General features: G+C 38.1%; 1 protein-coding gene across 2 annotated transcripts; it reads left to right on the top strand.

The window, feature by feature from the left end:
- The first annotated feature begins 1,451 nt into the window (after positions 1-1,451).
- On the top strand, positions 1,452-14,894 carry LOC138836102 (cytochrome P450 2C5-like). 2 transcript variants are annotated; one of them, XM_070034592.1, is made up of 9 exons: positions 1,452-1,648; positions 2,897-3,059; positions 3,203-3,352; positions 6,125-6,285; positions 6,868-7,044; positions 7,818-7,959; positions 9,183-9,370; positions 10,987-11,128; positions 14,102-14,894. In XM_070034592.1, exons 1-9 carry the CDS (start codon positions 1,481-1,483, stop codon positions 14,281-14,283), a joined length of 1,473 nt encoding a protein of 490 aa, XP_069890693.1. In that variant the 5' UTR covers positions 1,452-1,480; the 3' UTR covers positions 14,284-14,894. The 2 variants fall into 2 exon arrangements, with proteins under 2 accessions (XP_069890693.1, XP_069890694.1); XM_070034593.1 differs by having other exon boundaries at positions 1,601-1,688.
- Positions 14,895-16,446: the final 1,552 nt, after the last annotated feature.

Below are 16,446 nucleotides of genomic sequence, written 5' to 3'. Positions count from 1 at the left end.
CTGGGCTGATTCTATATTTTAGGTTTGATAAATAATGCTGCAATGAACACACTTGTGCTTGTGGCTTTAGTGTGGCCTTGCTTGTAGTCATTTGGTTAAATGCCTAGAAATAAGATGTCTTTTCTTTTCTTTCTTTTTTAAAATGTTTTTATTGTAAAAATACTGTACAGAAAGGTTACAGTTACATGAACAAGGTCATGAGTACATTTCCCATCAAGCATTGTTACTTCCACCTTTGTTTTTCCCCACCATCTATTCCCTCCCACCTCCCCAACTACACCCCCCCCAACACCCCCTACCCACCCACCCCCACCCCCAGCCTAAATTGTAAAGTTCATTTTTCAACATAGTGTCATGTACATCTCATTGTTGCAATGGGACAACCTGTATCCCTATTTAAGCATTTTGTTTTTTCCCTTCCCCTCCCCAAATTAGAGAAGTGAAGTATATATACAAGATACAGGGCACTGGAATAAAAAACAATGAGAAGTACAAAATGTCATGTCAAAACCAGCTTTACAATGTCGGTGTGGGGGGGAAGGGGGGTATAATTGGGTGGGGGGAGGGGGGAGGCTGGGAAGGGAGGTGAAGGGTAAACAAAGGAGGAGGCTGCAATGCTTGGTAAGAAATGTATGCATTATCCTGCCCATGTAATTGTAGCCCCTCTGTACAGTATGTTCTCAAATAAAATAAAATTAAATTAAAAAAAAAAACAGAAGTTATACCCTGGGCGGGGGAGGGGGGGAGAAGGGGGAACATAGAAAGAAACCCAAAAAATCACATGGTACATTATAAAGATGTTAGAAACAATAGCAAGAAAGGAAACAAACACTTGTGTCCCCCCCCTTTTTTTTTGCCAGGTCTATGGCTTGAACTCAGGGCCTGAGCACTGTTCCTGAGCTGCTTTTTGCTCAAGTCTAGTACTCTACTACTTGAGCCACAGTGCTACTTCTGTTTTGTTCTGTTTATGTGGTGCTGAGAAATAAAACACAGAGCTTCATGCATGCTAGGCAAGCACTCTACTACTAAGCCACATTCCCAGCCTAAGAAACATTTAAGTTACAATTCATACAGCCTACGGAATATCCAAAGTCATAAATTTCCTACTGGTAAATTAGCTGGGAATGTAGAATTTGCACCAATCTTTTTGATTAAATGATCAACTTTAGTATCTTCCAGAAATGACTGCACAATGTAAAAGCTCATATTTTTAATGACCAAGCCTGGACATTAGCCAGTAAGATTACATAACTCCCAAATTTGGCCTAGAATGAAGGACAAAGGTAATAACCTTTGTTTCATTTTGTATTTTGTTTTATCTCAGTCATTGAGACAAACTCTATTCAACTGAGAGGTTAAAGTTCACCCAATTGGTTTAATCATTTTTCTGCCCAAGAAGCATATGTTGACTCAGCCAAGAGTGTTATGAAAGCTCAAGATTGCAAGCTTACAGTTGTCTCCGCAAGAAGAGAAGGCCTCAATGGACACAGTTGTGTTCCTGGTGCTGGGTCTCTCCTGCCTGCTTCTGATTTCACTCTGGAAACAGAACTCTGGGAGGAAGAGGCTCCCTCCAGGCCCCACTCCTCTTCCAATTACTGGAAATTTCCTGCAAATAGACATTAAAGATATCAGAAACTCCTTAGCCAATGTGAGTATGCTTGCTGTTCTTCTCATAGCTTGCAAGTGAGGTAAGTTAACCCTAGTTTCTTGTCTGAAAATAAAATCATACAGCTACAGTACTGTAGTAGATAATCACAAAGCACTATGCTTCCTGTAAACTTTGATGCACCACTAACTTTTTACAATTTGCCCTTGGCTGAAGAATCATGGAACGAATCATGCATTTTTTTTTCAGTAGAACAAAATTTAAGCCATTTGTATTAATAACCAAAATCACAGAGTAGCAACATTTGTGAGTGGTTTCCCCTTATTCATTTTACAGTAATTTTGTATGACTTGGGGCTGAAGATATAGAGCAAAAAAGTGTTTTGATTAGATATTTCGTCTAATAAGTCATGCATCATCCTGTCTGTGGTCCCCTGTTTTGTTTTGTTTTGTGTTGTGTTGTTTCAAAGTTAAACATTTTTGAAGAGTCAACTTATGCCTAATGTCAAGTGATTGCCTCTAGATGTGGAATAGCATAAAGAATTTAAAAAAGCACTGTGTTGGAGCATACTTGGTATCTAAATCTGTTTGAACAAAGACATTGTCAGGAGCACAGAATGCTGAACGATGGAAGAAATTATTCTTCCAAGAGATGTTTTCTGTCCTGAGGCTGCCTTTGGGGGCTGGGGGCCAGGGTGGGGAATGCTCCCTGTGTTTGTTATATTGGTATATTTCAAACTTGTCTAGGCAGTAAAAGTTACCTGTTGTTGCAAGTTATTACTGTTCATAGGGCTTCAGAGCCATTCTCTCCACAGTGTCACAGTTCATCCTGAAGCAGGTGTTGATATAGGCGTCCACTTCAAAAGGAGCAGTATGGAACAACACATTAGTCAAGCATCAAAAGTTTAATGAACAGAAGTTCAAATCTTAATTTTCTATTCATTCACCAAGGGACATTGGAAATAAGTTAGAATTCTTAGACCTCACCTGCATTCACTATGAAACATGATGAATACATTCATTGGATACTATAAAACATAATGAATACACTCAATAACTCTATTCATGTACAGATTAATCTGTGCACCAACTTGCTCAGCAGGTACCTGATATTTTGCCGGCTATTCAGAAAGTGGCAGCTATAAAACTCGCCATTCATGTATGAACTTCAGAACTATTTCAAACTCTGTGTGTTAGACTGAGCATAAACATTTCAATAATATTATCTGTTTGAAATAGACCACATATTGACTTTTCTTGATATTATTTGGGCTTTCCTTCTCATTTTTAGTTCTCAAAAATCTATGGCCCTGTGTTCACTCTGTATTTTGGTATGAAGCCCACTGTGGTGCTTCATGGATATGAAGCTGTAAAGGAAGCCCTGATTGATCATGGCGAGGAGTTCTCTGGAAGAGACACATTTCCAGCTATAGATCAATTTAGTAAACGGCCTGGTAAGTGTGCCTGAGAGTGTGCATATTTGCATAGTGGGCAGTGGGTGTGGTTTTGGGGAAAAAGAACACAGAGATGTGTGGTTTTCATCTTCATCTGTCTGGCCTTGGATCTCCCTCTCAGTTTCCGATGCTCCTGCTTCTAGGAATCATTTTCAGCAATGGAAAGAGATGGAAAGAGATGAGACGTTTCTCACTCATGACCCTGCGGAATTTTGGGATGGGGAAGAGGAGCATTGAGGACAGAGTTCAAGAGGAAGCTGGCTGCCTGGTAGAGGAGTTGAGGAAAACCAATGGTAGGTGCTGCTTTCTCGCTGACCCATACAGATTGCTGTCCTTGCTCTTGATGCCCTTGGGAACATTTCAGGAGCAACCAGATCTTTCACTTTGGGTCTGAGTTGTGAGTTCTAGTAGAAGAGGAAGGCTTCAGTCAAATGGCAGGCAGTAGTTGTGCATCCAGGTTGTGAGTATCAAGCATGGCTGTACATGCAGAGTGATCATCAAACATGGGTTCATCCTATTCTATCTCAAACTTATGAATGTAGATATTGTGGCTATGTTCTGGGCTAATGAACAATGTTTTCTCCTTCACATAAATGTGAGTTTTTTTTTTGTTTTTTTGGTTTTTTTGCCATAGCCAGGCTGGGACCATGGTCCTCTTGCCTCAGCCTCCTGAGCACTGGCATTGCAGACATTCTCTATCTTGTGCAACTTGATTTTGAGATAGGAGTGCATTAACATTTTGTCTGTGCTTACTTATTAACTGCAATTCTCCTATCTCTGCCTCCTGGACTTACTGATAAATCATTTTGCTTGACCTCTTTTGGATTGTGCTATTATGGTGATTGTTTTCCTACCACAGTCAACTCTACTCACCTACTAAGTAAATCATTTTCAAAATGAATCTGATTACTCATTTGGGCTAAATGATTGTTTTGAAATTCCTCCAAAGAAAGTGAAAGACTCAAAATAAAAGCTTAACTGTAAATGATACATAAGTAAATCTACAATCTCCTTGCTTCTCAAATTATTCTCAATCTCCTGGGCTAAAAGAATACATTTTCTGATATATTAGAACACTGTACTGTCTATGAAATGTGGCATACAGGAAGATAACAAGTTTCTTAAGCTCAGAGGCCCTACTATTTAGTCAGAACACGTTAAATCATGTCACCCTTCGTTAGGGTATATGTATGTACATTTGTGAGCTTGTTACCCATAAAGCATATTGATCAATTGATCCAGCCATTTCCCTGCAGAGGTTACAGCCAAAAAGAAACCTTGAGTAGAATTTAATTTCTTTATTATGTTATAGCAATGTAAACTTGGCCTAAGCGATGGGTATAACTTCCAAATTTTATGAAGCATATTACTCAGTTGAAGACTATGTAGAACAGCATCTCAGAATCCACAAATGTCAACTATGTCTAATAAATTAATATTTGGATTTTATTGGAAATGTTGTGCGTTTACTCCCTCAAGAGGGAAATGCATCATTTGAAACATTGAAACATCATTTGAAACATTCCCCTCCTTTTCCTTTCCCTTTCCATCATTTTCCTTTCTTCTTTCCTTATTCCTCCCATCCTTCCTCCTTCTTTCTTTTTTTCTTCCTTTCTTCCTTCCTTCCTTCCTTTCCTCCTTCCCCTTTCTTTGTCCTTTAGTTCCTTCCACTTCCTTCCTTCCTTCCTCATTCCTTTCTTCCCTCCTTCCCCCTGTTTCTCCTTTCCTTCTTTCTTTCTCTTTTTTCTTTCCCTCCCTTCCTTCCTTCCTTATTCCTTTCTTCCTTCCTTCCCTCCATCTCTCCTGTCTTTCTTTCTTTTCTTTCTTTCTTTCTTTCTTTCTTTCTTTCTTTCTTTCTTTCTTTCTTTCTTTCTTTCTTTCTTTCTTTCTTTCCTTCTTTCTGCCTTTCTTTCTTTCTTTCTCTCTCTCTCTCTCTTCTCTCTCCCTCATTCTCATTCCCTCCCTCCCTCCTTCCCTCCCTCCCCCCCACTCTCTCTTTCTTTGTGTCTGTCTTGCTTGCATGCTTGCTTCTTTGCTTCTTTTCATCAGTACTGGGGTTGACCTCATGGCCTCAGCTTTCAAGGAGGTTCTCTAACACTTAAACCATTCCACTAGATCTTTCTTTAATTCTTGTTCACATAGGCTCTTGCTTTCTCCCAGGCTAGCCTTGGACTGTTATTCCCCTACTTTTGACTCTTATAGATTAGGGGTATGAACCACCACACTCCGCCACCAATTTTTATGTCTTCTTTTGTTTCCTTTACGTTGGGTGGATATGTGAGTAAAAAACACTTATTTGCTGGGCTAGGAAGGTGGCTCAGTGGTAGAGTCTTTGCCTTGCATGCATGAGGCCCTGGGTTCAATTCCTCATAAGCAGAAAAAGCAGGAAATGGTGCTGTGGCACAAGTGGTAGAGCACTAGCCCTGAGCTGAAGAGATAAGGGACAGTGCTCAGGCCCACAGTTCAGGCCCCATGACCAATAAACAACAATTATTTGCTTACACCAAAAATTTCATTTTAGGTTTCCTGCTCTTGACATTATTCTTTCAACTCATCATTTAGTTGTGTTCTGCTTTTCCTCCAACTCATAAGTTAACCCACTCTTTCTCACTCTTTATTATTTAAAGAAAGATTATTTTAATCATTATTTATACATAAAAAGTTCCTGGTACCCACTAATTTATTACCATCCCTTTTAATGATGCTTTTTCTACATGCCTGACAGATTGAGGAGACTTGCTCTGAAGGCATACATTATCTGTTATTCGAAGTCTTTTTTCCTTCAAAATTGCAAGCATTTGATGTCAAATAGGTCTAAGCAAACGTTAGTGAATATGAAATGAATATGTGAATCTCCATTATTTAGTTAGCTAGATTATAATGTCCAACTGCAGATTGGGTTCAATGTGACCAGCTGCTTTATATATGCTAAGTTATTTGCTATAAAAGGAAATGTGTAGGGAACAGAACACCTAAAATTATTCAAATTACTTACCTGCTAACAAAGGCAAAGTGTCTGGCATATATATTTTAATGCCATTTTAAAAGTGTTTTCTATTTTCCAGGCGCACCCTGCAATCCCACCTTCATTCTGGGCTGTGCTCCCTGCAATTTGATCTGTTCCATTGTTTTCCAGAATCGGTTTGATTATAAAGACCAGAAATTCCTTAAGTTAATGGAAAAATTCAACGAAAACCTCAAAATTCTGAGCTCACCGTGGATTCAGGTGAAGCCAGAATCTCTTTTCCCTTCAAACTAACTTCTTTCTTTCTCTTTTTCCTTTCTTTCTTTCTTTCTTTCTTTCTTTCTTTCTTTCTTTCTTTCTTTCTTTCTTTCTTCCTTCCTTCCTTCCTTCCTTCCTTCCTTCCTTCCTTCTTTCTTTCTTTTGTTTCATCATTAGCTACCATATATAAAATGTGAATTAAATAAGTCATGTCATGCTAGATTGGGAGGGGAAAAATTAATTTAAAATTTGAGTAAATGTGTACATGAGTGAATGTGTACACAAAAGGTATATGAATCTTAAAAATGTTTATCTCCTTTCTCCTACAGGTTTTCCAACCTGTATAGATAATTATTACATATGTACAATAAAATATCTTGAAGCAGGCATATTTTATTCATATGAAATGAATTCTAACCATGCCATATCAGTTTGTTTATATATTATTAAATCTATATAATATGTATGTGTGTATATTTTTTCATATTTATCATACACATACATATAATATATATATATACATTATATATATACATATGTGTGAACTCTACACTTCATTATATAAATTATTGTTCTTTGTTGTAGGTATACAATAGATTTCCTGCTCTTATTGATTATCTACCAGGAAGTCATAAAAAACTTCTTAAAAATGCCAACTATATTATAAATTTTGTTATGGAAAAAGTGAAAGAACACGAAAAATCTCTGGATGTGAACAACCCTCGGGACTTCATTGACTGTTTCCTGATACATATGAAGCAGGTAAAATGCTTACATGAATGTAGTCCTTTGATTGCTTGGGAGTTCTGTGGTTCACTGGATTCCTCTGTGATTACTAGAGACACTCACAGGCTCAGCCCAAAAAGGAATGAAAGCACTTCAAGTACTTATTATGAATGTGATTCTATATCAGGCATCCTGAAAAACATAAATTAATCTGTTCAATGATAAAACATACTTCCTTTCTTTACATAAAAATGGTCTCCCTGAGGAGAAACTGATTGTACAGAGTAGGCCAAATAGAAACCATTTCCAAATGTTATAAAATACAACATCTTTTCCTGTCTGCATTTTAAATATATTATAATAACACTTGCTGACTTCCACAGTTTCTAAAGGAAAGTGAGCTACTACTCATATTGAGGGTACTGTGTGAGGAATTGCTTCTCTCTTGCTGCTTTCAATTGTTGGTTAGTCCTTAATTCCCAGCAGATGGATTAAAATATGTTGTGGCATGAATCTCTTTTGCTTTATTTCTTGACTCTCATTGAATTTGCTACATGAATTTCATTCATGACTTTCCTTGAATTGGAAACTTTTCAGCCATTATATCTTCAAATAGATTCTGCTTCTTCTCTGCCTTTGCTCTGTCTACCATTTTAGTGACAAGCATCTTGTCATACTTCCTGTTCTGTCTTATATTTGTTACTTATCTCCTCTTCTTGCTAGTGTCTGCTGTTGCTTTTTTGCCTTTTATTTATTCTATTTTCTATTGGTAAGCCATTTGTGGAATAATTTCATCCATGTATTTCTAGGAAAAGGACAATAAACAGTCAGAATTTACTTATGAAAACTTGGTAATCTGCGCTGCTGATCTGTTTGCAGCTGGCACAGAGACCACCGGCACCACCCTGAGGTATGCTCTGCTGCTCCTGATGAAGCACCCACACATTGCAGGTATGTCCTCACATGAGAGTTAAGTGACTTCCAGAAGGATATTGAGAAGATTGTTCTTTTCAGCACATTTCAGCTTGTTTGTTGAAGTCAGCCAGGCCCAAAGAAACATAGGTCCCATGGTTTCCCTTATTCGCAATAACTAGTATATGTCTGAGACCAGCAGAAACGGTCAGATAAGTTGATGTTAGGTAAAATGAACCCCAAGATAAGGACACAAATGGTTTTCTTTCTTGCTATTGTTTCTAACACATTTATAAGATTATTTTTTTTTGTTGCTTTGTATGTCCCTCCCCCACCGTATAAACCCTGTTTTCATTGTATTTGATGTTGGTATAATTTGGGGAGGGGAATGGGAAAAAACAAATTGTTTAAATAAGGATACAGAAATTCATTTTTATTCTTTCTACTTCTTTGCTTTTGGTGATGCTGGGGTTTGAATTCAGGGTCGCACACTTGCTAAGCAGGCATTCTGTCACATTCAGGTTGAGCACAGATATTGTATGGACCACAGCTACAGTGGACAAGGAATGACTGGGCAATTGAGCAGGGTGAAACCAGTTTTGGGAAAACAGCAGACTAGGCAAGACAGTAAGATCAGGGCACCGAAAAGACATGCTTTTTCAGGTGTTGTTTTGATTAATTTAGCATATAATTTTAGTTTGTCTTTCTGTGACACTTATACATTTTTCACTAAAATAAGTATTGATTCTATTTATGTATTATTTATTTAGTGTCAGTAATTGAGCTTGGACCCAGGGCCTGTGCTCTTGATCAGCTTTTGTGCTCATATCTGGTACTCTACCAATTGAATTATGCCCCTTCCAGTTTTTTTGCTACTTAACTGTAGATAAGAGTCTCTTGGATTTGTCTACTCAGGCTGCATTTGAACCTCTCTCCTGAGTTCTCAGTCTCCTGAGTAGCAAAGATTATAGATGTAAACCACCAGCATTTCACATGATTGTTCTTAAAGCATTTAATTACTTCTATTGAAATCATATCCATGAATGCTAAGTCACAGTGGAAAATGATATATCACAATGTCTGTTTAGTAGATGAGTGATCAATGCTTATGACAACTTGCTTCACTTGTGTAAATATACCCTATCAGAGTCATTTATATTTGTAATAATGTTGGATCACCTTCATCATTCTTTAAGCAACCCAAATTGATGACAAGTATATATTGTATTTCTGTTAGTCATTTCTTGCTTGTATCTTGCCAGCTAAAGTCCAGGAAGAGATCGATCAAGTGATTGGCAGGCACCGGATCCCCTGCATGCAGGACAGGAGCCACATGCCCTACACAGATGCTGTGCTGCATGAGATCCAGAGATACATTGATCTCGTACCCAACAACCTGCCCCACGCAGTGACCCGTGACATTAAGTTCAGAGGCTACATCATTCCCAAAGTAAGCAGATTTTGTCTATGCTGTACCTCAGTGCTCTTCATGTTCCCAGGTTGATAGAATAATCTCAATTCTCTGCAAACAGAAGAGGAGTAAATATAAAACTCCTACAAGTATCAGCTTGATAGATTTTGCAGCTGCTTCCAGTTTGGGGTTGTTAAACTTGGACACAGGTCTCATTGTCTGGCACTATGTGTCTTCTGACTTTGTTCTACATCTTTGAAATTGTTTGGCTATTCATAGGTTTGTGATTCCAAGGGAATGATACATGTTCAGTTTGTTAATCTTGTAAACACTGTTATGGGAATTTTTTTGCATGGATATCAATAGATTGATGTGTAACTGGAAAGGGGTAATGGTGAGTAGCTAGAATGACAGGAATGAGCCATCAGTGCCAGATTTTTCACTTCTTTTAAACACTTTACTGTACCTGCTAGCATGTCCAGGACAGTGCTGGAAAGACTGGTGGTAGTGGGAATTCTTCTTTCTCACAAGGGAAGTCAGGAGGCTTCCTCACTCCCAAGAATGATGCCTTCAATTGATTTTTAGTAAATATCCTTCATCAGGTAGGGAACTTTTTCCTCTTCTATGAATTTGGTTATAAAAATGCACACAATTTTCTCAAATCTATTCTCTGCATCTATTTCCTTACTTAAAGCACATATTAAGCTTTTATTATCGCATTTGGATTAGCGTAAATATCTTGTCTTCATAAGCAGGAACAAGTCCTTTCTTTGTTTCCTTTCAGTATAATAATATTAACAGAGAATCCAGCCAACGGTCATGTGAAATGCTCCTCAGAGTGACTTTGTGCCAGTATTGTCAATTAGTTAGATTCCAGATCAGGTTCTTTTAATGAAAACTACTTGTGTTCTATGCAGGTGACTGAATCACATGGGTGAAGTTGAGACAAAAATGACCTTTCTGTCATTGTTTTTGTACTCTCCTCACTTAATAAGTAGATATCTGCTAGCTCTTTCCATCCTTGGAACTGGGTTTTATGTGTACTTGATTAAAACCAATATTAATACCATATAAAATAATAATTACAAAGAACTCCTCTATGTCCAAATGAAGACAAACTGCATAGCAATGTTATAGATTAATTGTATATTTCTTTGTTTATGGTTTTGTGTTTTCCCTCCAGAAGATCACATTACTAATCTAATCAAATATTTATTAATAAGAAGTGAGGTGAACAGATACTATGGACATTCAAATAGAATCTTCCCTTAAAAACCACAATCCACCTGAATTACATGGAAAAGGAAGTGATCAATTGGAACAAGAAATAGAGACAGAAACAAATGTCCAAGCTTGATAATAAGAAGAGATTCAGTCTTTTCGATGTCAAATGCCCAAACAATCAGTAGTTCAAAGCTATTGCAGGTTGTGTCAACAAGATAACTACCACTGCCTCAAACTTCATCCCTACTGGTCACATGATCTGTCTTCTCGGAAATGCCACAGATCTACTCTGGCCTTGTTTTCCCTTTTATAGCCCAAGAACAGGTGGATTCCACTGTGATTCCACTGTGGAATCCACATGTGATTTCCACTGTAATTTTCTGCTCCTTCATTTCTGTATAACATGGCTCATCTTTATGTGCTGTTTCTAGGGCACAGCCATAATAACATCTCTGACATCTGTGTTGTATGACAACAAGGAATTCTCCAACCCAAATGACTTCAACCCTGGCCACTTTCTAGATGAGGGTGGCAACTTCAAGAAAAGTGACTACTTCATGCCTTTCTCAACAGGTACGATAAATTAATTTTAAGACTGCTCCAGGGGAGAAAACAGCTTATAGTGGTGATCTGTTGTAACTTATGTGGCATCTCTTCTAGAGTTGGAAGACTTGCTTTTTTTCCCTAAGTCAAAACACCACTTGTAAAGCCCAAAGCCTACACACTCATACTCCTCAGTGTGGAGTCTTAATGGTGGCTACAATAGGATGCATTTAGATTGTTGACTATTTCTTACAAACTGAGAAAGATACAGTGCAGGTTGTTTGCATTCTTCTGAGGCATCACAGAGGTAATGGAAATATTTCCCTAGAAGTTAAAATTTATTGAAGGGCTGGGGATGTGGTTTAGTGACAGAATGCTTGCCTAAGCATGCATGAAGCTCAGGGTAGATTCCTCAGTACCACATAAGTAGAAAAATCCAGAAGTGGCACCGTGGGTCAAGTGGTAGAGCTATAAAGAGGCTCAGGGACAGAGCCCAGGCCCTGAGTTCAAGCCCCAGGGCCAGCAAAAACAAAACAAAGCAAAAAACTATTTTAAAGTTCCTCACACACAAAAAAGTTCCTCACACACCAGGAAAAAAGTGATATGACTCTGTATCTTCACTGAGGAAGTTCTGTATCATGATGGTCACCCTCATCAGGGAGGAGATTGAAATCCAAACATACAAAAAACAAAGTCAGCAAATGACTGAATATCCAATTAGGAAAGGAGAGTAAATGCTTCATTTTAGTCTAATAGAACCAAATCACTGACATACAGATTACAGATGTACAGGCTACTGGAGGAGAATCTCTAGCCTCTTTTTCTCCCATAATTCACTATGAACAATGAAATGGAGCAAGGAACAGTCTAGCCTTTAAAAAGGTACTTAAGTTGTATCAAAATTGAGGCAGAGTAAATGGAAAGAGGTAAAGACAGACAGCGAGTTTCTAAGGAAATAAAGAGTCAGAGAAGCAGGACATTTGCTCCTAGTTAAGATGTTAGAAATCCTGCCAAATAACCATGAGATTATGGATATATTAGGATTATGGCTTATACCCTGCAATGATTACAGAGCACCTTGGTCAGCTATCTTAGATATTATATGCTTGTACCTTCAGTGTGTGCTGGGTCTACAAACTGACTTCCTTCACTGATTTTTCTACTTTTTATTTTATTTTTATCAGTACTGGTAATTGAACTCAGAACCTCAGGCTTTAGGCTGATGCTCTGCCACTTGAGTCTTACCTCTGGCTCTTGATAACTCTGATTTTTTTTATTTATTTTTTTGGGTCTGGTCGTGGGGCCTGAACTCTGGGCCTGGGCGCTGTCCCTCAGCTCTTCAGCTCAAGGCTAGCGCTCTACCACTTGAGCCACAGCGCCACTTCTGGCTTTTTTCTTTTTGCTTATGTGGTTCTGAGGAATCGAACCCAGGGCCTCATGAATGCAAGGCAAGCACTCTACCACTGAGCCACCTTCCTAGCCTGATAACTCTGATTTGAAGATATGCTTTTTATCTGTCACTGTGGTTGCCATGATCACTAAGGCAGATATCTCTCTGTAAGAATTCACATTACTACACAAGGGAAAAAGAAAAAAGTTAAGAAATTTGATTACTCCAGGTGATCAGTACTTCACTAAAAATATGAATATGACACCAAATGGGGCAACTATTTTTTGTTTGAAGGTATCAGAGAGTGACAAGAAAAAATTAAGTGTGACCTATGTCTTAAATGTGATGTAAGAAAAGTATATCTTAGCCAATAGAGATAGCATGATATAATACTTGGAAATTAATGGTGTATATCAGATAGATAAAATTATGTTAATTAGAAAGTGAATAAAAGGTGTAACTAATAGAGAAAGGAACTGTAGAACAGTTCATTGGAAATTGCAAACACAAGCAATATAGATATGTTTCAAGAAGAACATAGAAGGAAATTTGGCCAGACACTAGTGGTTCATGCTATAAATCCTAGCTACTCTGAAAGGCAAGTTCTTTCTGAACATCACCGTTTAAGCCAGACCAGGCAAACAAATCCAAGAGGCTTTTATTTCTAATTAACCACCAAAATGCTAGAAGTGGAAATGTGGCTCAAATCGTAGAGTGCCAGCCTTGAGAGAAAAATCTAAGCAAGATCACAAGGCTCTGAGTTCAAGCCCCAGTACTGGTACACAGAAGAAAAAAGAACTATTTTTTTTTTCATTTTTTGGAGGGAGGTCCAGTCGTGAGGCCTGAACTCTGGGCCTGGGCGCTGTCCCTCAGCTCTTCAGCTCAAGGCTAGCACTCTACCATTTGAGCCACAACACCACTTCCAGCTCTTTTTTTTTTTTTTTTTTTTTTTTTTTTTTTTTTTTTTTTTGCTTATGTGGTGCTGAGGAATCGAACCCAGGGTCTCAGGCTTACAAGGCAAGCACTCTACCACTGAGCCACTTTCCTAGCCCCAAAAAGAACTATTGAAAATTATTTTAAAACAGCATATTTTTTGCCACTCCAGGGGATTAAACTCAGGGCCTGGGCATTTTCCCTGAGCTTCTTTTACTTCAGTCTAACACTCTACCAATTGAGTCACAGAACCACTTCTGGCTTTTTCTGAGTAGTTTCTTGGAGATAAGGGTCTCATGTACTCTCCTGCCCCAGCTGGCTTTGAACTATGATCCTCAGATCTCAGCTTCCTGAGTAGCTGGGGTGATAGATATGAACACCAGCACTCAGCTCAAAATGGCAATTTTAGTGTGAAAAAATTTAAAATATTCGTATGAGCCTCATATATAATAATAAATAATGTTGATTGATATACTGGGTAAGATCACATGGTATTATAGCATAATCAATCGACCCATCATTTGGCCATTTGCCCATGTACCTTATCCTTCCATCTTCCCAGTCATGCATCCAATAAATCATCAAAGAACAATCCTTTTCTCATGTCTCTTTACAAATGTAGTGTTTCTCATAGTGAGTTAAATAGTAGGTGTCACAACATTATTTTATTTTTGTTTTAGGAAAACGGATTTGTGCAGGAGAGGAGTTGGCCCGCATGCAACTCTTCATATACCTGATCTGCATTTTACAGAACTTTAAACTTAAACCTCTGGTTGACCCAAAGGATCTCAACACCATCCCTCTTTGCAATGGATTTACTAGTGTGCCACCTCCATATCAACTCTGCTTTATTCCTGTCTAAACAAGAGCTCTGCCACACATCTGCAGTGCTTCTGACTGCAATTGTTGTCTCCTTTCCCCAAGGGTGTTAACTTACTCCCATATCTCCTCTTTCTCTTTTGATCCAAGGGGCACTTGTTCACCATTCTGGAGAATTTCCCGGGTTACTGCACCAATATCTGCTATTTCCAATGCTCTGTAAGAATTGCATGGGTCATTCTAACTCTGAAACTTAGCTATTATGTTATCCCTGTAAAACAGCAAAATGACTAGCATATGTCAATTCAGAGTCATTTCTCTTTTGCAAGTTCTTAATAATCAGCACTATGAATTACTGGGCACATCTCAGATACTCTTTTCTATGGATGATTGAGATAAGCATTGAAATAAAATAGCATCAAAGATGTGATGGTCTGTACAATGAAAAGCATAGAGAACATCAAAGAGAAGATGGTATGAAGCCCTATCATGATTACTAGAGTTATGGATTTAAAACAGAGAAAACCTGTCCAGAAGCAGTTCTAACCTGTAGGGAGTATTGAATGAAACAGCCGGAGAAAGAGACATTAAGGTTAAGATTCATGGCCTTGCTTTCATGTTGCTGTGAACCAAACATAAAAATTTGAAATATTCTATTGATTTCCTGTTTCCATCTTTCATACAAGAATGAATGTGTGCTTCCATATTGCTGACTATAAGTTCTGTGTATAATCTTTTTCTTCATCACAACAGCAAAATTCTAGACACCACCATACCTTTTATTTTTCTCCAGCCCACTTGTTGTCCCACTCCATGTAAGTGGGACTGTGATGTGATGCTATGACTCTGAAGCCATAGCCTCACCTACTGGATTCCATTACCAGCTGGAAGAGCCATGTGGGCCTGGGCCACCCAGGGAGCCCAGGGAAATGCAGTGGCAGACTGCTACACTCCTAGTTCTGCCTGACACATGACAGGTGGAAGAAAGACTTAAAGGAAAAATTAGGACTTAATTTGTCTTAACTTTCATGGAGTTTGGGAATGTCTTTATATTTTTAAAGACCAAGAGAAGCTACTGATTTAATCTTTCCTTATTACTCTTGCTAGTAATTCGGCTACTATAAACCTAAAATTAAGATAAGTAAGGAAAGAAGTGGTTTTGGAAAGGTGAGTAAGAATGTGAAAAGGGGTGACATTGATCAAGATGCACTGTGTTCATAAAGTACTTTGATGAATGGCAACTGTTTATACAACTACTTAACTATAATAAAAGGATTGTAAAAAATAAAACCTGAAAAAAGACCAAGGGATATCCTCTAAAGGTATAACTAGAGATACAGTGAAGTATTTAGATCCTGGATTTGATCTTTAGCATTATAGAGAAGAAAGAAGAGAAAAGAAAAAGAAAAGAAAAGAAATGAAAAGCTGGGTACACCAGTATATCATGCCTGCAATCCTAGCCACACAGGAAGCTGAGATCTAAGGACTGTGGTATGAAGCCTGGGCAGGAAAGTCTGTAAGTCTCTTATCTCCAATTAATTACCAAGAAAAAATAAGCCAGAAGTGAAGCTCAAATGGTAGAGCACTAGGCTTGAGCAGAAAAGCTCAAGGACAGCATACAAGATACAGGACTGACATACACACATACATACACACACACATACACACACACATACACACACACACGAGCTCTTTCAAATTAATTTTTTAATAACTAACAGGAAATAGTAAAATGGATGTTAAATGTAGAAAGCCCACAGGGAGGAAAAAACATATTTCAAATATGTCACCTGAAAACATCACTATAAAACAGTATAGTGAAATTAAACTGAAATACCATTCTCAACTGCTCATTCCACAAGACAGGCTGTCTGTCAGCTTCTTTGGCTGTTCATGATGCTGACCCATCCCAAAGGCTGATTAATCAAAGAAATGTTCACCTGAGCTTTGTTTCTTGGTTTGATGTCTATAGATACAAATTGAACCCAATACTATTCAGGCAAAATCTATGTTAAGAACTGGAAGTCTGCTTTAAAATTTTTAAACTTTTTATGGCAAAAAGACCATAATAGTAATAATACTGAAAGAGAAGAGAACCAACAGGCCCTCCCCCTGACTTGACTTCAAGAGAAATTGTGCATATAGAGTGAACAGGTCTTGGTGATATGACATAATATAAAAGTGACAAATAAAAAAGAGAGCCAGG

The sequence above is a fragment of the Dipodomys merriami genome, unplaced genomic scaffold, assembly GCF_024711535.1.
Source record: "Dipodomys merriami isolate MVZ:Mamm:240054 unplaced genomic scaffold, mDipMer1.0.p SCAF_249, whole genome shotgun sequence".
In the NCBI taxonomy this organism is placed as follows: Eukaryota; Metazoa; Chordata; class Mammalia; order Rodentia; family Heteromyidae; genus Dipodomys; species Dipodomys merriami.
This window is presented reverse-complemented; position numbering and strand designations above follow the sequence as displayed.